Genomic DNA, 23,919 nt, shown 5'->3' on the forward strand with positions numbered 1-23,919 from the left:
ATAACCAGTTGGAAAATACAGTCAGATTTATCTTTAAAAAAAAAAAAACAAAAACAAAAAAAAAAACAAAAAACAAAAAACAAGTGGGGCTGGAGAGGCAGCCCTGGATGGTCTTAACAGATGATCCAAGCTCAATTCCCAGCCCCAACAGCCATCAAGTTCCAAGGGTTCCTATGATCTTTTCTAGCTTCCAAAGTCCCCAGGCATGCTCAAAGTACCAAAACACAAGAAAAAATATTCATATAAAATTTTTAAGTTAAAAGTGGCAAGGTGGCTTTGTTGCCAAGCAGTGGTGCCCAATGGAGGCAGAGGCAGGCAGATTTCTGAGTTTGATGCCAATCTGGTCTACAGATTGAGTTCCAAGACAACCGGGGCTATACAGAGAAACTCTGTCTTGAACTGCCATACCCCCCCAAAAAAAACAATAGCTCAGAGGGTAAGGATGGCTGCTATGAAGCCTGAGGCCATGAGTTCAATCCCCAACACCTACAAGGCCAAAAAAGAACTGACTCTTGTAAGTTGTCCTGTGGCCTCACATATGTGATTGTGTGTGTAGGCCTATGTGCTCCTATTACTTTTTTAAACTGCTAAGTGTTAGCAATCCCTTGAGGCTCCGCTCAACAGGTAGCAACAGCTTGTGTCTCTCCCTGCCAGGTACAAGCCAGGACTCAGGCATATGAGAAGACCACTCATTATGCCCTCTCCCCCATGTGTTCCCAAAGAGCCTCTCCCCCCCTTTCTCTTTTCCTCTCTCTTTCTGCTCTTCTCTATCACCAGCCTTTCTCTACCTCTACCCCTCTTTTCCACGTCCCCTTCCCATCACACCAATAAACCTTCTTTATATTAGGTGTGTCACATGACTGATTTTCGGGAGAAGTCCTTAGCAGGGCCCACTGAGGTACTCCCTCCCAGATCACGAACTCCCCAAAGACCTCAAAATCAGATGCAAAATGTAAAGTCTTTAAGCTCAGATGTTTGCAAACCTCTCCAACACAGTGGATGGGTATAGAAGGCCTGGAGCTGGTAAGGCCATGCTTTTTTATCATGGTTACAAGCAGGGTGAAGGGCTTTCCAATTTGGCAGCTACATGATTAGCTACCATCTAAAGGTTATAAGCTTGGCACAATTCCATTGGCTAGTAATGATTTCAAATGGCTATGAGCAATGGGGGGTCAGCTTGAGTAATCTTATCTGGAATGTTAGATACTTAAGTGGAAACATAAGGATTTTTTGGAAAGTCAATTATGTTAGATGGTGTTTTGCTAGGGCAAACACTTGGGAGTGTTTCTTGAAATGGACACAGGTAAAAGGCTAAGACAGACTGGTGAAGGAACGTTTCACTAAAGCAGACAAAGGTCAAAGGATGTTCTGTTAAAGCAAGGTGGCGAAAGGACACGTGATGGATTCTTAATAACACACATGTATTGGTTCGCCTTACACTGTGTAACTGGTTCCATTTGTTGGGACTCCATAGAGAGAATACATACCAAAAAACTTTTGGTGGTGCACTGTAGTTTCATGCCCTTCCTCGGACTTGGGCTGATTGGCAGAGTGATGTCAGCTGAGACAAGATACATGTTGAAGCAAGACCATGGGAAGAATGTGTAGTGTTTGGAGGGCGTATAAATAGAACTTGATGAATGATGAGAGGCTGAGCTAGGCTTGCTTATAGAGCTAGCTATACAATGCTTGGTGGTCTCTCTTCTATGCTGATCTACATTTCGCTGAGAGAGGCACAGCCTCAGACTTCTCTTAACACTCTTGTTGGTACCTCCTGTTGGCTCATGTGGAGACTGAGACCTGGCTGTTCCTGCTCAGTTGTGTCACCACTGTTAACCCAACACTACTGAATTAGACCACTGGTATTTCTGTGACATGTGTGTGAGTGGATCAAGCTGTCACTGTTGACTTCTGTGAACTGAATTGTCACAGACAACATAGATGGGAATTGTTCTAAAGACTATCTCTTAACAGGTCGGACCATTTCCCCTATGTCTTAGTCAGGGTTTCTATTCCTGCACAAACATCATGACCAAGAAGCACTTGGGGAGCAAAGGGTTTATTCAGCTTACACTTCCATACTGCTGTTCATCACCAAGGAAGTCAGGACTGGAACTCAAGCAGGTCAGGAAGCAGGAGCTGATGCAGAAGCCATGGAGGGATGCTCTTTACTGGCTTGCTTCTTCCCCTGGCTTGCTCAGCTTGCTCTCTTATAGAACCAAGACTACCAGTCCAGAGATGGCACCACCCACAAGGGGACCTCCACCCTTGATCACTAATTGAGAAAATGCCTTACAGTTGGATCTCATGGAGGCACTTCCCCAACTGAAGCTCCTTTCTCTGTGATAACTCCAGCCTGTGTCAAGTTGACACAAAACTAGCCAGAACACCCTATATTTATTTTTCTATTATCTCTGGTGAATGGTAGACTAAAAGGGAGGTTAAAGCATTTAAGAACCATCATTAAAAATAGGTTTTTAAAAAAGTAAAGTTACAGGTCCTGCTTGATACTAATTGGCCGTTGCTGGGGGTGGGGGTGACTAAGTGTGGAGTGGTTCCTGGAACAATTTCAAACTAGGGGCAAACTAAACATAAAAGGAAGTCTGGGTACAAACTGTAATCTAGTAGGCTAAAGCTAGAATGGTAACTGGGCTCTTTCTGCCAGAGTCCTCTGTTCTCGACGGTCTGAAAGGATTTGTACCACACAGATGTCTGGTCACTTCTATGTCCCTGCTCCTGTAGCTCTAGGAACACTCTCCAGATTTCATTTCTGTCTTAACTCACTCTTGCCCTTCTCTTAACTTCTACTTCCTAAAAATCTCTTATCTCAAATTCCTTTCCACCCTGTGCACCTGCACTCTCTTGCTCACTCAAGTGTTCGCTCTCCCTCACGCTGTCTCTGTGTGTGTGTGTGTGTGTGTGTGTGTGTGTGTGTGTGTGTGTATGTGTTTTAATTAAACAGTCTGAGTCAGCACAAAGAAGTGAGGCCCTCAGCAGACTGAGAACTGCACCTAATGGACCCTGTGCCTCAGTAAGGAACTTTTGGCAGCAGTAGCTGTTGGCATCAGGACCTCCCAAACCTATGACATCACATAGGTGACAGCACGACCTACAAATCTGTTGCCAAGACAACAGCTATCATATTCCCAGAAATCTTTTGGCTCACCTCCTACCTTTACCTTCGTTACGTCATTTTCCATATAAATCAGGGAAACACCCCTCCCTCTCTCCCTCTTTTGCCCCTTCTCTTTCTGCCACCACCTCTTCCATTCTCTTTCTCTCCCAATAAACCTCTCACACATGGAACTGCTTGGGCCCAGTGTGCTGTGTTCAGATGAGAACCCCTATTCTAACACATCAGTAGCAGTGGAGGTAGGATACCAGCTCGCCATGCATGCCCCAGACCAGCCACACCTGCCAGGTAAAACATGTGTCTAAGCATTTGTCTCTCTGCTAGTGCACTGCTACTGCATATGCTTGTAGAATTGAATGCTGTTCCATGGAACCAACACACAGCTTGTAGCCATCTTTGCTAAGGGCAAGAAAGGGCAAAGAGCTGTATCTTCAGCGCCATCTTGGTTGCCAGCCATCTTTGTTGTGGAAAGTCCTAGCTTCACTGCATTCTTGCTTAAGAGCAGCAACATGTGACCTGAACAGACCAAAATTAAGTCTCCAAAGACTTCTGAATTGAGGTTAAGGTTTTTATATGGTTCCTATCCTGCCTCAGTAAATTGTTATAATATTGCTCTATGTTTTCACTTTTTGAAAGATGATTTTAATATTACTTTAAAGGTTTACATTTAAAAAGTTAAAAATCACTGCCTTAAAGATATGTTTAGCCTTGTTTTTGCTAATGTTACTATAGATTTCTATAATACACCACATGGGGATCTAAGGTTAATCTTTTTTTGGACTGTGTTTATAGACTTAAAAATCTTGTTTTGATAGAACTTCAACTCAAAAATCATGAAATCTAACAGGCTTTAGTATCAAAAGCCACTATTTAACAGTCCTAATCTCATGAAAACTACTATAGTTAAGTGCAAACCAGTCCTAACCTTACAAATGACATTCTTTAATGTGCTCAAGTATTTATCTAAAGCCATGCTAAAAACCAATGCAGTTAATTATAAAATCAAGTTTTAGCCTTCTGTTTTATGTTTGCTAGTTACAGCTAGAGCAGGTAACTAAAATCAGACACAGATTATCTAATTCAATAGATTCTAGCTCTCAATCCTGTCAGACAGAGATCTGCTGAATATGTCACTGTTTAAGCTTGCTATGACAAAGACTCTCAAATCCTAACAGTAATCCAACCCAGGGTTTCCAAAAAGATATGGGCACAGCCTCAAAGAACTCTACTTGGATTGTAGTATACCAACCACTGGGTGGCACTGCCAGTGCTGTGCCCCCTGCCAGTGCTTGACCTAAACTGTGGACAGAGGACACCTGAAGAGTTGAATGTCTCATATTATCTAAGACAAGGTGAGGTCATCTCTTCCATGTTCCACCTTCATGGAAAAAAGCCTGTCATCTTCTGAGCCTGATTGACAGACACAGACTGCCTCTACCCAAGTTGTGATGGACACCACAGGGACTTGGGAAAACTGTCTAGGTAGTGGACTACAGACTAACCTCTGTCATTTTAATTAAATCTATGGCATCTAGATTATAATTTATCCTTCTTAGGTTTCTGATTGACAACTAAGCTAACTATAGCTTGACCAGCTAGAGAACAGGCAACTAGCTCCTTACCCCAATGTAATCCAATAATGTGTTAGTTCATTAGTCAATTTAAGACAACCAGACCTCTTATTAAAAGAGCATACAGGTTTGCCTTGCTCACAGGCTTCATGATAAAAGACATTAAAGTTTCAGATATAACCTTTTACTACTCCCATATCTAAAAAACTCTACTGCTCCCCAATGATCAACCACCTGTGTCTCATGATAAATTGGACAGGAAAAAAAATGTAAACTTTATACAAGGTGCAAGGATATAAAAGCTCAAGTTATAAGGACTAAAAAAAATATATGAGGGTCTAGGAAGGAGTTTTGGGGTTAGTAATTCTAAGATATGAAGATTAGAAAACAAAACGTGGATGGTGATAGAAATACTTCAGATTTCTTTCCCTCTCTATACCACTGTCATATTAGGAATTCAAAAGTTCAGATTTCTAACATTAATCAATGAGTTCTGATAAATTATTAGCCTAACTGATAAAACATTCCACTATACAATCCATTTTCATAAGCACAAGTTCAAGATTTTTTTAAGTGCTCTTTGATTGTATTCTAAGTATAAACCTAAAGGGATTCTCTTGAAGAATCCATAAGATCACCTATCAGAGCCACAAATTCAAGTTTTCCCTTGGTTTGCTTTCTAGCTAAGAAGAACTTAAGATGGTTCTCATGTAAATCTATACTATCATAGTATACTATCTTAGTCACAAAGTCCAGATTTCAAGTTTACTTTGATTGTCTTTTCTTCTGAACCTACTTAACTTTTATTTTCTTCCTCTATTATATGTGTGTTTCAACATCTTGACAAGTTAAAGTGTTTACTCAAAATCTACATCCAGGACAGCCCCAGAGAAGCAAACCACAGGTATTCCAGAATACAACCCCAAACACACACACTCTACTGGGCCTGCATTTCCCTAGCTACACATGGTTCCACAGACCCCAGACAACAATGGAACAGCCAGCTCTGCCAGGACTTGGCCAGCATCATTATCTCAATTCTCTTCAGTTCCCAGACTACAACCATCACTACAAAGTCAGCAGGAAGGAAAGAACACTGCAACCCACTTCTGCTCCATCATCACCTTTTCCTAGTTCCTCATTTTTAATTAAACCAAAATGGAGGAATGTTAGACATCCTTCGAGGCTCCGCTCAACAGTTATCCGGCAACAGGTGTGATCCTGTAGCCAAGCATATAAGACCACTCCTTATCTCTCTCCCTTGGTATTACCTCCCCAGGTGTTCCTGTCAGCCTCTTCAGCAGCACTGACCACTCTTCTGAAGGCCCTGAGTTCAAATCCCAGCAACCACATGATGACTAACAACCATCCGTAATGGGATCTGATGCCCTCTTCTGGAGTGTCTGAAGACAGTTACAGTGTACTTACATGTAATAAATACATTATAGAAAAAAAATGGCTCAGCGTTTAAGAGCACCGACTGCTCTTCCGAATGTCCTGAGTTCAAATCCCAGCAACCAAATGGTGACTCACAACCATCCATAATGGAATCTGATGCCCTCTTCTGGAGTGTCAGAAGACAGCTACAATATACTTACATTAAATAAATAAATAAATCTTTTTTTTAAATGGCTCAGCAGTTAAGGGTGTTCTTATAAAAGAAGAGGATTCAACTCCTAGCGCACACATGGAGGCTCACAACCATCCATCAGTTCCAGAGGACCTGATGCTTTCGCATCTCCATAGGCACTCACACATATGTGGCACACAGGCATACATCCAAGCAAAACACTCAATTTTATGTAATTCAAAAAGTAACAATAAAAATTTTTAAAAAGGATGTGAGAACTGCCACTAAACCACCTTAAAAATACCTACACAAATAGTAAAACATGTTGCTATGAAAAGATGTTAATTTTACACAGAATGACTCAAATGCTACAAGCTTTGCATTTTTTCTTTCAACCTTTTAAGAGCCACCCATGATATTCAAAACAATAGTTTCAATGCTTATAGAATAGCCCTGATGAATCCTGAGGTTGTTTCCAATATGGACATATCAAGATACAAGTCTTGTGATAGATGTAAAGTACAAGCCTAGAAATAGAGCTGTGTTCAGTAACTGAGAGGAAAGTGAGTAAAAGCTATCACTTAGCTTGATTGATCTGTACGAATATACTAAATAGATGCTCACTTAATGTAAACTCACTTGCACATGGCATGTGCCCTACTCCATATGTACATCTTACTTTTTAAAAAGGTGGTGAGATTAGTCAGGTATGGTGATGCACACCTATCATTCCAATACTTGGAGGGCTTCAAGTTAAGTCCAGCTCTAAAATACAATGAGATCTATTTGAAAGGAGGGAGAGAGGGAGAGAGAGAGAGACACCCAACCTAGGGATGAGACATGAGTCCTCTCTGAGTAGTTAGAAGATCTGACTGTTCACAGCTAGAGAAAGGACTGGGTAGTTAAGAGCATTTACTGCTCTTGCAGAGGCCCCAGATTTGGTTGTTAGCACCCCAAGGAGGGATACAACCACCTATAGCGCCAGTTCCAGTACATCAATGCCCTCGCTTTTCTGACCTCTGAAGGCACTAGGTAAATGCAGGGTACATGTTGTAAGTAACACTCATAAATAAAACTTGCTTGGCCTAGTGGCTCAGACCATTAATGCCAGCATTTGAGAGGCAGAGGCAGGCAGGTCAAGGCCAGCTTTGTCTACATAGGAATTCGAGGTCAGCCAGAGTTACATGGTGAAACCTTGTCGAGAAGAGAGAGGAAGGGAGGGGAGGGGAAGGGAGAGGAAGGGAGGGGAGGGAAAGGGAGGGGAGGGGAGGGGAGAGAGGGGAGAGAGAGGAGAGGAGAGGATTTTATCCCTTTTCCTCATTTCCCCTACAACCCCCCCCCCCCCGTTCCACCTCCCATCCCCCTGCTGACCCACCCTTTCTGGCTTCCCTGTCTTGGCATTCCCCTACACTGGGGCATCGAGCCTTCACAAAGACAAAGGCCTTTCTTCTCATTGATATCCCACAAGGCCATCCTCTGTTCCATATGTGACTGAAACCTTGAGTCCCTCCTTGTGTACTCTTTGGTTGGTGGTTTAGTCCCTGGGAGCTCTGGGGGTACAGCTTGGTTCATATTGTTGTTCCTCCTATGGGGCTGCAAAAACCTTCAGCTCCTTGGATCCTTTCTCTAGCTCTTCCACTGGGGAACCTGTGCTCAGTCCAATGGATGGCTGTGTGCATCTACCTCTGTATTTGTCAGGCACTGGCAAAGCCTCTCAGGAGACAGCTATATCAGGCTCCTGTGAGCAAGCACTTGTTGGCATCCACAATAGTGTCTGGGTTTGGTAACTGTATATGGAATGGATCCTCAGGTGGGAAAGTCACTGGATGGTCTTTCCTTCAGTTTCTGCTCCAAACTTTGTTTTTCCTCCCATGGGTATTGTGATCCCCCTTCTATGAAAGACCGAAGTGTCCACACTTTTGGTCTTCCTTCTTCTTGAGCTTCATGTGGTCTGTGAATTGTATCTTGGGTATTCCGAACTTCTGGGCTAATATCCACTATCAGTGCGTACATACCGTGTGTGGTCTTTTGTGATTGGGTTACCTCAGGATATTTCCTAGTTCCATCCAACTGCCTAAGAACTTCATGAATTCATCATTTTTAATAGTTGAGTAGTACTCCATTGTGTAAATGTACATTTTCTGTATCCATTCCTCTCTTGAAGGATATCAGCCAGGCTTCTTTCCAGCTTCTGGCTATTATAAATAAGGCTGCTATGAACAAAGTGGAGCATGTGTCCTTATTACATGTTGGAGCATCTTCTGGGTATATGGTAATACGTCCAATTTTCTGAGGAACCACCAAACTGATTTCCAGAGTGGTTGTACCAGCTTGCAACCCACCAACAATGGAAGAGTGTTCCTTTTTTTCCACATCCTCACCAGCATCTGTCACCTGAGTTTTTGATCTTAGCCATTCTGACTGGTGTGAGGTGGAATCTCAGGGTTGTTTTGATTTGCATTACCCTGATAACTAAGGATGTTGAACATTTTTCAGGTGCTTCTCAGCCATTAGGTATTCCTCAAGTGAGAATTCTTTGTTTAGCTCTGTTCCCCATTTTTTAATAGGGTCATTTGGTTCTCTGGAGTCTAACTTCTTGAGTTCTTTGTATATATTGGATATTAGCCCTCTATAGGATATAAGGTTGGTAATTTTTTGAAACAAAAGTTACAGGATGGGCAGGTCTCAAACAATCCTGCTTCCGTCTTTAGGAATTCTGTTTCAATCTCCATGTGGGAGCACATCACACTTAGCTGGCTACTTTATGTTCATAAAAATTGAATAAAATACTAACACATGTAAAATCTACACTACTGAAAGTAAGGATTTAAAGAGCTGGCTTCTTATATGTATGTTCATGTGTGTGTGAACACAAGGACATCAGATACCCTGGAACAGGACTTAAGTGGGGTTGTAAGTCACCCAATGTGTGTGCTACAAACCAAATTCCAGTTCACTGAAAGAGCAGCAGGTGCTCCTTACTGCAAAGCCATCTCCCCAGCTCCAGAAGGAAAAAATTTAACAGGTACTTCCCAAAGATGCAGACTTGATAGTGGGACACAAGCATTCAGCACCATTGCTTGTGACTCAAAGCGTCCCACCCAGGAGGACGGCTAGCAGCCCACCGGTAACTGTCACTGACTTGTGCTAAACAAGCACTCCACCGCTGAGTATCTTACGCCTCCAGTGCAGCTCCCTCCTTTTTTCTGTATACATGGATTTGTGAGCACACACACACCATCACAGCTGCATGAATGTGAGGGTGCCTATAGAGGCCTAAATTTGCCATTAGATGTCTCCCTCCACCACACTTTACTGACTGAGGCAGGGTCTGTGGCTGAACCCAGAGCTCAACAATTATGGCTAGTTGGCTGATCTACACCGCCCAGGAAGCTTGTCTCCACCTCCAGAGAGCTGAGATTACAGGCCGACTGCCAGTTCCCTGCTCTCTCATGGGCTAAAGGGATTTGAATGTTCATCTTCACGCTTGAACACAAGTACTTTATCCACTGAGCCATTCCCTCTTAATGCTGAAGAGGAAAAAGGTGGAACTAGACTGAACCCAGTGAGATCATGTTTCTTTACTGAGTTTTTTGCTATTAATGTTTGTTTCTCAGACAGATTTTTCTTTATGGAGCCTTGGCTCGCTGGCCAAGAACTCAGTATGCTGACCAGACTGGCATCAAATGCACAGAGATTCACCTGCCTCTGCCTTCCAAGTGCTAGAATTAAATGCATACTTGGCTTCATATTTGTTCAATAGAAAAATTAAAAGCTGTGAACGTACCCATAGACTGATATAAGGTCTTTTATGTACAGTTCTAAAGCAAAATAACACAAAGAAGCAGAAGTCATGACCTGTCACACAACCTAGTAACATAAATTGCCAACTTGGTATCAGCCGGCTCTTTGTTTTGCCTCACTGCTGTTACACTCTGAAGGAGTACTCACATGCTGTATTTCCTGCTGGCTGGCTCGGTAGTTTTTCTTGGTTAAATTGTCCACCAGGTAGCTGATTTGAGACAAGGCCAGCGAGAGCGAGTCAAGATTCATTGCTGGTTGGGGCGGAAGCAGGCGGCCGAGCCCGGCGCAAAATCACCATTATTCCCCTTTAGTCACCTCAGAGGCAGGTTAATGCTTTCTTTGTAATTAGGCTATCTCTGTTATCTGTAAATGTCTTCAGTTCTTCTTTACCAAGTGTCTTACTCTGTTCTGAAACATGGCACCTGTATAAATACAAAATTCCAGAATTCAGTTGTGGGGGAAAGGTTAAATAACTTTCATTTAAAATGTTAAGGACACTTTTAAAAATAATTATGATGTCTTGACCAGTGAAGATAAAAATGCCATCTCTAAATCTTCCAAAGACAAATCTTCCAAGAGTTTAAATTTAGTAAATAGTAAAACAATCGGAAACGTTTGAGATCTCTATTTTATCAATATCATCTAACAACTGCAGAGCACCAGGAGTACACCGAGTCAGGGCTGTGTCTGAGACTGCTTCCGACTCAGCCTGAGGGTGTGAGCAAACTCCCCTCCCTTTAGTGCCTTCCCACAGGATACACTCATTCCCAAGACTCCACTGCCTCACTTGACTCCCACACAACTGTACAATCCCACAGTTATACTTCAGGTTGCATCTTGTAGGAATTTAAATGGCTAATTGAAAGCCAAGGAAGAACTCCAGAAGCGTCAGGCAGTGGTGGCACACGATGCCTTTGATCTAAGCACTTGGGAGGCAGAGGCAGGAGGATTTCTGAGTTCCAGGCGAGCCTGGTCTAGAGTTGAGTTCAAGGAAAGCCATGGCTACACGGAGAAACCCTGTCTCAAAAAACCAAAACCCCTAGAAGCCAATGTTGAAAGTACTCATAAGAAAAATTTAGACCCTCAGCAGCCAGAGGCAGAAGGATCTCAAGAATTCAAGTCCAGCCTTGTCTACATATTAAGTTCCAAAAATGAATGAATGAATGAATGAATGTAGAGCCAGGCAGTGGCTGATCTAAATAAAAGATGGCGCACACCTTTAATCCCAGTACTTGCAAAGCAGAGGTAGGCAGATCTCTATTGTTTGAGGCCAGCCTGATCTAGAGTGAGTTCCAAGACAGCTAGGAATACAGAGAATCGAATCCCTGTCTCAAAAAATGAAATTTTTATTTTTAAATTAAAAAAAAAATCTGGAAAGGAAAACCCCAAACTGTAATAAAGCTAAAATGGCACGTTGATCACTGGTTTATCCCCAGCCATTACTCTAGGCAGTTAACGAAATCAAAAACAAGCCTTTTTCTCTGGAGGCCAGAAAAGGTCCCAGGAACCCCTTGAGCTGGAATTAATAGAGTTGAAAGTAGCCTCATGTAGTTCCTAGAGACCAAGCTTCAGTCCTCTCCAAGAGCAACATGGGCTCTTAACAACTGGGCCATCTCTCCAGGCCCAAATTCATGAAAATTAAGCTTTTATCTTCTTACAAATTATGAAACATTTATCACCCTAATAATCTTGAACCTTGAAATTTGATTAAGACTATATTCCTGGGGCTGAAGAGATAGCTCAGAGGTTGAGGGCACTGACTGCTCTTCCAGAGGACATGATTTGATTTGTTTTATTTATGTGTTTGCAATGTCTTCCTACTCTTAACTGACACTATTCTTTTAAAGATTTGTTTGTTTGTTTGTTTGTTTGTTTAATGTATGCGGGTACACTGTGGCCTTACTGATGGTTGTAAGCCATCATGTGGTTGCTGGAAATGAAGGTTGATCACTCTAGTAGGCCCCGCTTGTTCCCGCCTATAATTTATTATTATATCTAAGTACACTGTTGCTGTCTTCAGACACACCAGAAGAGGGCACCAGATCTCATTACAGATGGTTGTGAGCCACCATGTGGTTGCCGGGAATTGAACTCAAGACCTTTTCGGAAGAGCAGTCAGTGCTCTTAACTGCTGAACCATCTCTCCAGCCTGTTAACTGATACTATGATGTCTTAAATTATTCATAACAAGATCTTTAACTACCTCCCCTCCCTACCATCCTCCTCCTACCATCTTTAAATTTGATAATCTAAAGACCATTTTGTCTCTCAACAGAATTACTATGATATACACTTGTAACTAATCTCTCAGATCCTATCTACTATTGTTCTCCATATTCTATTATATTACCAAGGAGAAATGTTTTGTGTGGATGTGTATAAGTCAGGAGTGAAGTCAAGATATCTTCCTCCATTTCCCCCCTTTTGAGAGACTGGACTCTCTCAACTAAACCTGGAACTGGAATTATGCTAAAATTTCTGGACCAGGAAGCCCTAATGGGATGGCAGATCAAATGCCTAGCTTGGAGAGCCATACTCAGGTCATCATGGTTACTTGGCAGCACTTTACCCACCAAGTCATCTTCTTAGCCCTAAAAAACCTGAAAAAACATGAACATGAAAAACTCAGTTACCCTGTGCCAAGTATGGTGGCATACACCTTTAATTCTGGAATTCAAGAGGCAGAGGCAGGTGAAACTGAGTTCAAGTACAGCTTGTGGGAGTCATCTTTGTCTTTCCACCACTAAGATGAGTCTTAGATGTATATCTCAGAATCAAAATCATATTATCAGACTTAGCAGTAAGCACACCTTTAGCACTAAACCATCTACCTCACTAGCCCATGAATTTTAATAAATGTAAATTTTAATTTACCAGCTTCTATAGCACACACTAACTTCCAGTTAAGCTCTAGTTCCATAAATGTATCCATAATTTAGATCACATTTTGTTATACATTATCTATTCTGAATACTGTAATATAAAGTAATAAATACAAAGGGCTGGTGAGATGGCTCAGTGGGTTAGAGCACCCGACTGCTCTTCCGAAGGTCCAGAGTTCAAATCCCAGCAACCGCATGGTGGCTCACAACCATCCGAAACGAGATCTGACTCCCTCTTCTGGAGTGTCTGAAGACAGCTACAATGTACTTACATATAATAAATAAATAAATAAATAAATCTTAAAAAAAAATAAAGTAATACAAAGCTACAAAACTACTGCTAACAAGCTCTCCACTAAACATTTTCTGTAACTGTTTTGTTTGTTTTGGGGGGCAATTGTTTAGTTTTCACGTTTTTTGCTTTGATGCAATTTCTAATTTTTTAAAAAAGATTTATTTATTATATGTAAGTATACTGTAGCTGTCTTTAGACACACCAGGAGAGGGCATCAGATCTCATTAGGGGTGAACTCAGGACCTTCGGAAGAGCAGTCAGTGCTCTTACCCACTGAGCCATCTCACTAGGCCTTAATTTTTTAAGAAACTAGTAGGTTTTTGAGTCTGGGCTTCTCTGTAGCCCTAGCTGTCCTAGAATTCACTCTGTAGACCCTGCTGCCCTCAAACTCAGAAATCCCTGTGTAGCAAGGGCTAGTAAAGGTGTGTTCTACCACCGTGTGATTTAACTTAATTTTTATTTTATGCACGGATGTTTTGTCTTCTTGTATGTCTGGGCACCACAGGTGTTCAATACTCTTGAAGGCCAAAAGGTATCAGATTTTCCCTGAAACTAGAGTTACAGTTGGGTTGTAAACTGCCATGTGAACCCAGATCCTCTGGAACCTGAATTCACTGAGCCAGCTCTTAGGCTGGGCTGGTGAAATACTTGCTGATAATTTGAGTCCACTCCCTACAAAAGAGGACAGAAGAAAAGCAGCTCCTGAAGGCTGTCCTGACTCCACAGTCACAACAATCCACAACAAACACCTTTACAAAACAACAAAACCTTTACAAAATAAGCAAAACCAGAACCTGAAAGGAGAACATTCAAAGGGGAAGAGCGAGATGACCTAGCATTAAGAACATGTAGAGCAGGGCTGGAGGGACAGCTCAGCAGTTAAGAGCACTGACCGCTCTTCCAGAAGTCCTGACTTCAATTCCCAGCAACCACATAGTGGCTCACAACCATCTATAATGAGGTCTGATGCCCTCTTCTGGTGTGTCAGTGACAGTACACTTACATACAGGAAATAAATAAATAAACCTTTAAAAAAAAAAAAAAAGAACATGTAGAGCAGGGCTGGAGGGACAGCTCAGCAATTAAGAGCACTCACTGGCTGCTCTTCCAGAGGACCAGAATTCAATTCCTAGCACTCACATGGCAGTAGGATCTGACACCCTCACACAGACATACATGCTGGCAAAAACACCAACACACATGATCTAAAAATAAGTCGTTAAAAAAAAAAGAACACCAAGAAACCCTTTCTTGAGAAAACAAAACAAACAAGGAGGACCTTAGTTCGCACAAAAATAATACACACGACATGCAACACACTCACACACATTTAAAAAAAAAGTCTCCCCCTCTCCCTTAAAACACATTTATGCATCCACCTAAACCTCACATGATTTGCTGTGAGTGTACCACTAGAATAAGTCACATTGGGAATAACTACCTATACAAAACAACCACACTACCTGCAACCACTTAACCCATTCCACAGTGGCACCATTCTCCTTTGCTTCTTTTTTTTTTTTTTTTTTTGAGACAGGGTTTCTCTATGTAGCTCTGGCTGTCCTGGAACTTACTCTGTAGACCAGGCTGGCCTCGAACTCAGAAATCCGCCTGGCTCTGCCTCCCGAGTGCTGGGATTAAAGGCGTGTGCCACCATGCCCAGCTCTCCTTTGCTTCTTAATTTGACCATGCTGTACAGGGCAAAATGGCAGGGCACTGACAACTTGTCATGATGGAGCACTTCTGTAATTTATATTCTAGAGCAGTGGTTCTCAACTTGTGGATGGGGACCCCTTTAGCAAGTCCCCATCTCCAAAAATATTTACATTACTATTAATAATACCAAAATTATACTTATGAGGTAGCAACAAAAACTTTATAGTTAGGGGTCATCACAACATGAAGAATTGTATATTAAAGGGCCGTAGAATTAAGAAGGTTGAGTTTAATTCTATGTACTGAATTTGAGGGTACAGATGCTACACAAGACTTTTTCTCAAAACAAACACACTCACAAAAAGAAACCGCACTAATATGTCACAGCAATGCAACACAAGTCAACTATACCTGAAGAGTAATACTGTTAAGTAAAAGCCTGGCGTGGTGTCACACGCCTTTAATCCCAGCACTTGGGAGGCAGAGGCAGGCGGATTTCTGAGTTCGAGGCCAGCCTGGTCTACAGAGTGAGTTCCAGGACAGCCAGGGCTACACAGAGAAACCCTGTCTCGAAAAACCAAAAAAAAAAAAGGTAAGTAAATGTAAGGCATGACTATTCAGTGGGCTGGAGATAATAGTAATAGAGGGCTGGCTGGTCTGCCCACAAAAGCCCTGGGTTTGGTCCCCAGTAACATCTCCTCCCCCTTAAAAAAACAAAACAAAAAAGTAATCACTGGGCTGGCGAGATGGCTCAGTGGGTAAGAGCACCCGACTGCTCTTCTGAAGGTCCAGAGTTCAAATCCCAGCAACCACATGGTGGCTCACAACCATCCGTAATGTGATCTGACTCCCTCTTCTGGAGTGTCTGAAGACAGCTACAGTGTACTAACATAAAATAAATAAATGAATAAATCTGTTTGTTTTAAAAAAAAAAAAAAAAAAAAAAAGTAATCACAGGGGACAAAGACATTTTGAGTAATTCTCCAAAAACAGTAGGAATAACCAGAAATCCCACTGGCACCAAGGTTATCTGCAGTCCACAGAACTTTGTCCAACAGCAAAAATCACCACTTAATGGAGTTTTCTCAAAACACTCACTTTGTCTCCTGTGGAATGAAAGCTTAAGAAAGAACATTCACGTTTTCACTGGAGAACACCACCTAAAAGAAGAATCTCTTGAACATGAGGTATTCTAAACAATGCCTAACAGATAATCATAGCTACCAGATGTTAATGTAAACCATCCATGTCGTTATGGGAAAAGTTGCAGAACTGAATAGAAGGATCACAGGCTTTTTTTTTTTTAAAGATTTATTTATTTATTTATTTATTTATTTAAGTACACTGTAGCTGTCCTCAGACACTCCAGAAGAGGGAGACAGATCTCATTATGGATGGTTGTGAGCCACCATGTGGTTGCTGGGATTTGAACTCCTGACCTTCAGAAGATCAGTCAGTGCTCTTACCCACTGAGCCATCTCACCAGCCCAGGATTACAGTTTTATTGTGTTTTTTAATGGTAAATATAAAAACAGCTACCAAATGCCGGGGCCTAGCAAACACAGAAGTGGATGCTCACAGTCAGCTAATGGATGGATCACAGGGCTCCCAATGGAGGAGCTAGAGAAAGTAGCCAAGGAGCTAAAGGGATCTGCAACCCTATAGGTGGAACAACATTATGAACTAACCAGTACCCCAGAGCTCTTGACTCTAGCTGCATATGTATCAAAAGATGGCCTAGTCGGCCATCACTGGAAAGAGAGGCCCATTGGACACGCAAACTTTATATGCCCCAGTACAGGGGAACGCCAGGGCCAAAAAGGGGGAGTGGGTGGGTAGGGGAGTGGGGGTGGGTGGGTATGGGGGACTTTTGGTATAGCATTGGAAATGTAAATGAGCTAAATACCTAATAAAAAAATTTAAAAAAAAGTATAACTACATTTCATCAAAATGTATCATTTATTTTAACATATGAGGTTGTTACTGCTACGTTTAATTGAGCTAATAAAAAATCATTTAAAAAAAAAAAAAAAAAAAAACAGCTACCAAGCACAAATTTGTTAAACCAAAGAAAAATGTGGTCTTGATTAACAGTGATTAGAGACTTTCACTCAAAATCCTCTAGGAAAGGCAATCTTTCTAATAATCTACACTCTTCAAAAGTTTCTAATAACATACAAAATTATTGTCAACTGCAATACTTGTCAGCAAAAGAATACTCATGGACTGGAGAGCTGACTCAGCGGTTAAGAGCACTGACTGCTCTTCCAGAGGTCCTGAGTTCAATTCCCAGCAACCACATGGTGGCTCATAACCATTTGTAATGGGATCCGATGTCCTCTTCTGGTTTCTACAAAGACAGCTACAGTGTTCTCAAATAAAATAAAACTTAGACAGAGAAAATGAAAATACCCATGAGGGCTGGAAAAGATGGCTTAGCAGTTAAGAGCACTAACTGCTCTTCCAGAGGTCCTGAGTTTAATTCCCAGCAACCACATGATTGCTCACTACTATCTATAAAGGGATCTGATGCCTCCTTCTGGCCCACAGTTGTACATGCAGATAAAGCACTCATAAAATAAACCTAGCCAGGCGTGGTGGCGCATGCCTTTAACTTTAATCCCAGCACTTGGGAGGCAGAGGCAGGTGGATTTCTGAGTTTGAGGCCAGCCTCGTCTACAGAGTGAGTTCCAGGACAGCCAAGGCTATACAGAGAAACCCTGTCTTGTAAAACAAAAATAAATAAATAAATAAATACATTTTAAAAACCTAAAAAAGAATACCCATGAGTCAGTGACTGATGAACACACATTCCGGGCAATATACATATATGTAATATGTATATTAGTCTGCATCTTGCTTAAGCATTTAGAGTACACACGACTTAACAAATGGCTAAGAAAGGCTTGGAAGAGGTAAATCAGAAGCATACTAACTAAACATGAGCTAGGCTGGCACAGAGGCACACACCTGCAATATCAAGGAGGATGATTATAGATGTGTAGACCTTTTTGTAGTTTTTTTTTCAAGATTATTTATTTATTTTATGTATGTGAGTACACTGTAGCTGTCTTCAGACACACCAGAAGAGGACATCAGATCCCTTTTCAGATGGTTATGAGCCACCATGTGGTTGCTGGGATTTGAACTCAGAACCTCTGGAAGAGCAGTCGGTGCTCTTAATCACTGAGCCATCCCTCCAGCCCCACTTTTTGTAGTTTTTTGTAGGCCCAGTGGACATATTCAATTTCTAGGCTAGTAAAACACAACCTGGTAAAGTCTCTTTCTAAAGATATGTATCACTAGTAGCTTAGACAGACAGGCAATTTCTTCCTGTTTCTGTCTGGAGAGCCACAAAACTACAGATGCGCATTACCATGCCCCATTGAAAGATGAGGGTTTTTTGGTTTTTTTGTTGTTGTTGCTTGGTTGGTTGGTTTTGTTTTGCTTTGTTTTGTTTTTTTCAAGGCAGGGTTTCTCTGTATAGCCCTGGCTGTCCTGGAACTCTGTAGACCAGGCTGGCCTCAAATTCAGAAATCCACCTGCCTCTGCCTTCCAAGTGCTGGGATTAAAGGCATGTCGAATCACTGCCAGGCAAGATGAGGGTTTTTTGTTTGTTTTTTAAAGATTTATTTATTTATTCTATGTAAGTATACTGTAGCTGTCTTTAGACACTCCAGAAGAGGGAGTCAGATCTTGTTACAGATGGTTGTGAGCCACCATGTGAGGGTTTTTTAAAAAGGGAAACAGGGGCTGGAGAGATAGTTCAGTGGTTAAGAGCACCGACTGCTCTTCCAAAGGTCTTGAGTTCAAATCCCAGCAACCACATGGTGGCTCACAACCATCCGTAATGAGATCTGACGCCCTTTTCCGGTGCATCTGAAGACAGCTACAGTGTACTTAGATATAATAATAAATAAATCTTTTAAAAAAAAGGGGGGGGGGAGGTTGGAGAGGTGGCTCAGCAGTTAAGAGCATTGACTGCTCTTCCGAAGGTCCTGAGTTCAAATCCCAGAAGCACATGGTGGCTCACAACCATCTGTAATGAGAACCTTCTTCCTGAAGGTAGCTACAACGTACTTACTTAAATAAATAAATCTTTAAAAAATAAAAAAATTTTAAAAAAAGGGAAACAAGCCGGGCGTGGTGGCGCACGCCTTTAATCCCAGCACCTGGGAGGCAGAGGCAGGAGGATTTCTGAGTTCGAGGCCAGCCTGGTCTACAAAGTGAGTTCCAGGACAGCCAGAGCTAGACAGAGAAACCCTGTCTCGAAAAACCAAAAAAAAAAAAAAAAAAAGGGAAACAAATGACTAGAGATCTGCCTCAACAGTTTTAATAGCAGTTGTTGAGGACACATAATAGTGGTGGCTCAGGACCACCCATAAACTCCAGTTCCAAAGGGTTCGACATCAACATCCTCTTCTGATCTGAAGGCTCCTGGCACACACATGGAAAAGATACATACTTGCAGGCAAAAAACATTCACACAAAGTAAATACATTTAAAAAACCCAACAACAACAATGTAGTCAAAGTCTGAAAATGTTTTGTCTCTGAGGCCCATTCAAGAAACGTCTTTACACACATTCATGTATCAATAATGTTACTGATAACTATGTATCACCAGCCACTAGGGCCAAGTGTTATGGCACACACTTTAATCCCAGCTCTCAGGAAAAGAGGCAGGCAGATCTGAGTTCAAGGCTATTTTGATCTACAGAGTTCTAAACAGCTGGGACTACATAAAAAGACGCTATCTCAAAAAAAAAAAAAAAAAAAATATATAACTGAAGACAGAGTACCAACAGTAATCTTAATAAACCAAGAGGCCAAGTGGCTGGAAAGATGACACAGAGGATCTGGGTCTAACTCCCAGCACCCACATGGTGGCTCACAAGCATTAGTGAATACCAGGCACAAAATGGCACACACAAAACATTCACACTTAGAAAAAGTGTGATGATGCGTAGCTGTAGTCCGAGCTACTAGGAGGCTTGGGGGGAGGAAGATAGTTCTTAGGTTTAGAGCCAATCAGTTTATAATATGCTAAGCCCTGTGGCCAGATGTGGTGGCATACACCTTTAAGCCCAGCACTCCAGAAGCAGAAGTGGATGATGGGAGTTCTGTGAGCTAGAACCAAGCCCATTCTACGGAACAAGACCCAGGCCAGTCAGGGCTAGAGAGAGCCTTTCTCTGAAAGAAAAAAAAGTCTGTGTGTGTTGGAAGGTAGAGATTAGCCACTGAAACCAAAGACAGGTAAGGACTCAAAAGGCTACATACACAGCCAGGGCTACACAGAGAAACCCTGTCTCAAAATAAAATAAAATAAAATAAAATAAAAATAAACAAAAAAAGCAAAACAAAAAAGGCTACATACAAATATTTCAAAGCTAGGTTAGTATGTTTAAACAAATTAGTGCCAATTAATTTTGACCACCAGAGATAAACTAAAACCTCAGAGTTCTGTTCTCAGCACCCACAGAAGAGCTATGGGAGTAAAACTCTTCTGGCACCATAGGCAACCAGCACTCACATGCACATGTAACTTTAAAATTTAACACTTTCATGTAACTATGATGTATATCTGCTTGAAAAAAAGAAAGGGTTACATTCTCAGAAACACCCCAGGCAGAACAATGAATGCATGCACTGCATCTGTAACCCTGCCAGCCCAGCTAAAAAGCAATTACACAAATGTGAAGAAGTATATACCACATGCATCCAAAAATGTTGGCCTTTGGATACAGTAGATATAGCACTGGCCTTCATATATCCAACATGTGATCCACGCACATCTCTGCCTCTTAAGTAAATGGGATTACAGCCATGTATCCTCACATTCCGCTTCAAAAATTAAGTGTTCTAGTGAGATAGGATGCCTCCGCAGTGAAAGCCCCGCAGTGCATTGAGAGAGAGAACAGCGTCTTAAGCAGCCCTCTGACCTGCACTATGGATGCCATGGCACATGCACACTGTCTTTAGTTATGTGCTCTTGAGGCTGTAAGAGGGCTCACTCAGTAAGTACTTGCCCCAAGCATGAAAACCTAAGTTTGATACCAGGGAGCCACATGGTGAAGAGAACCAATTCCCACATGTTATCTCTGATCCCCACAAGGACACTGGAGCGGGCAGAGTACCTCCCCTAATAAAAAATTATAACATTGTGAATGTTTAAAAATCCTATTCTTGGGTTTAGTAACGCCCCGTGCCAGAAATATTTTTAGGAAGGCTGGGATGATGGCTCAAAGGTTGAAAGTACATGCCGGGCAGTGGTGACACACGCCTTTAATCCCAGCACTTGGGAGGCAGAGGCAGAAGGATTTCTTGAGTTTGAGGCCAGCCTGGTCTATACAGTGAGTTCTAGGACAGCCATGGCTACACAGAGAAACTCTGTCTCGAAAAAACAAAAACATAACAGGGGAGGGGAGGAGAGGAGAGGGGACTTGCTTCTCTCGGATGATCCAAGTTTGGTTCCCACGTCAGGTGGCTGGCTCACAACCACCTCTAACTTCAGCTCCAGGGGACCCAACATCCCTGGTCTCTAGTTACACACACACTTTAAAAAACAGGGCTGAGAAATGACTACATGGGTAAAGCACTTGCTGCATAAACATTAGGACCTGAGTTTAAATCTCCAGAGCCCACATAAAGCTGAGCATGGTAGCAGGTGTCTGTAATCCCAATGCTCCTACAGCAGGATGGTAGGGAGAGGTGGGAAATCCCCTGAAGCTCCTAGCTCAGCTAGCCTAGCATCATGTACAGTGAACAAAGAAACCCTGGCTCAAAGTGAAAGGAAAACACTGACACCCAGTTCTTCCTGACCTACATTACCTTCAAGCACACTCTCCTGTACAAAGACAGTGTGTCTCAGTGTCTGTCTGTCCCTCCCCCCCTCCTTCCCACTATCCCCCCGGAAAGGAAACCTGGACCTAGGATGCCATACTCTTCTCAGGTTGTTGTTGAGAAGGAAGCAGATGTTCCTAACAAGTGCTTATCAAAAGCAGTCCCATGTACTTCCTAGGAGAAAATGGCTTCCTCAGTACAACAAAAATACTGGTCTACCCTTCAAGGGGCCCTCTCACTGCTAAGTCTCCATCTGAGCAATGAGCCTGTTGAGTGTGGTGACCACCATGAATAAATACGCAGAGAACCACTGTCACCCACCAAGATTACCTCAGCTATGTCTAAAACCACAATTCAACAAGTGCCACAAGAACACGTCTGTGCACCTGTCTCCCTGCTTCAAGAGCATGCAGATAAGGGATTGGAGAGATGGGTCAGTGGGTCAGTGGGTCAGAGCAATGGCTATTCCTCCAAAGAACCTGCATTTTATTCACAACCCCCATGTGGCAGCGTCTCAACTGATTAACTTCAATTTGGGAAATATGATGTCTCCTTCTGGTCTTTAAGAGTACCAGTCACAGATGCACACATGTGGGCAAAACACCCATACAAATGAAAAAATAAAGCCCGGCAGTGGTGGCGCAAGCCTTTAATCTCAGCAGTTGGGAGGCAGGGGCAGGCGGATTTCTAAGTTCTAGGCCAGCCTGGTCTACAGAGTGAGTTCCAGGACAGCCAGGGCTACACAGAGAAACCCTGTTTCGAAAAACCGAAAAACCAACCAAACAAGCACACACAAAAAAACTTCATTATTGGCTTGTTGTTGTTGTAAAGATTATACAGATCATTACTATGGGTGAATGCAGACCCTCGAGCAAGATAATGCAATTCAACCTATTCAAGATCACCAAGGTTTCTAGCATAGGAAGCAATTGTATACAGCTGGACATGGTGATGCACAGGCCTTTAAATCTCAGAACTGAAAGAGGCAAATGGATCTCTGAGTTTAAGGCCAGCCTGGTTTGCAAGGTAAGTTCCAGAGAAACCTTGTATCAGGGCACTGGAGAGAGGGCTCAGCGGTTAAAAGCACTGATTTTTCTTCCAGAGGTCCAGACTTCAATCCCCAGCAACCACATGGTGGCTCACAGCCATCGTAATGAGATCTGATGCTCTCTTCTGGTGTGTCTGAAGAGTGACACTGTACTCACAAAAAAATAAATCTTTAAAAAAAAAAAGAAAGAAAGAAAAGGATAAAAGAAACCTGGTCTCTGGGGGGAAAAAAGAAAACCAATCCTGTAAATTCTAAAAGGACTATGGCTAACTCTCCAAAGCATACACAATTTAAAAATAAAACCAAAGCAGCCCAAGGGTATTCCTCCCTTGAAACCCCTCCCACCTCAAGACTTCTCAATATAACAAACACTTTAGAAGCAAACTAGGCACAGTGAAACACACCTTTAATCACAGCACTCAAAGGCAAAGGCAAGTAGATACCTAGTCTACACAATGAATTCCAAGTCAGCAGGGGGTACCTAATCCCCTCACCCCAAAAGACAGAAGCAAACATAGAGTTGCATCCCTATGCCCAGGCGGCCTAAGGCAGTAAGGCTCCAGTTGTAGGCCCAGAGACTAAATCACAACAAGGCTATCTCAGAGAGAAGGAAGAAGGAAAAGGAAAGCCAAGACTGTAGGTGGGGGTGGCACAGCAGTTAGGGAAGAGTGCTTCTGCTCTAACAGGACTCAGACTCACTGACACCCACATCTAGCAGATCACCTACAACCCTTGTCATGCACATGCATACACACACACACATATATGTAATCTTAACAAAATGGAAGACAGTGTTGTGGTACACACCTCCAATCCCAGCATGTGGGAAGAGCATTCCAACTCTGAGGTCAGCCTGTTCACATCACAAATTCCAAATTAGCCAGAGCTATACAAGGTGGCTCTATTTCCAGAAAGAAAATTTACATGGTGAGCTGGTTAAAAGTGCTTCCTACCTTCACATGAGGACTTGAATTCCAATCTCCGGAACTCACAGTAAAAGCTAGGAACTGTAGGACCCATCATAATCCTGGTGTAGAAAGAATCCCGGGACTTGTGGGCCAGCTGGCCACATATGCAGTAGAAAACAACAGACGGTCAAAGTGGCAAGTAAAGGCCAA

At 42.3% G+C, this 23,919-nt stretch overlaps 1 protein-coding gene across 10 annotated transcripts in view; it reads right to left on the bottom strand.

Moving 5' to 3' along the window:
- Cnot1 (CCR4-NOT transcription complex, subunit 1) overlaps positions 1 to 23,919 on the bottom strand; it is an 89,183-nt gene that overhangs the window by 59,474 nt on the left and 5,790 nt on the right. For all 10 annotated transcript variants that reach the window (XR_003947260.1, XR_001778431.2, NM_001205226.2 and 7 more), the window contains exon 2: positions 10,226 to 10,500. Coding sequence is in view for 8 of the 10 variants with exons in the window: in NM_001205226.2 (NP_001192155.1) it covers positions 10,226 to 10,327 (102 nt within the window). In the remaining 2 variants the exon portion in view is untranslated. The remainder of the gene's footprint in view (positions 1 to 10,225; positions 10,501 to 23,919) is intronic.

The sequence above is a fragment of the Mus musculus genome, chromosome 8 (genome assembly GCF_000001635.26).
Source record: "Mus musculus strain C57BL/6J chromosome 8, GRCm38.p6 C57BL/6J".
Taxonomy (NCBI): Eukaryota; Metazoa; Chordata; class Mammalia; order Rodentia; family Muridae; genus Mus; species Mus musculus.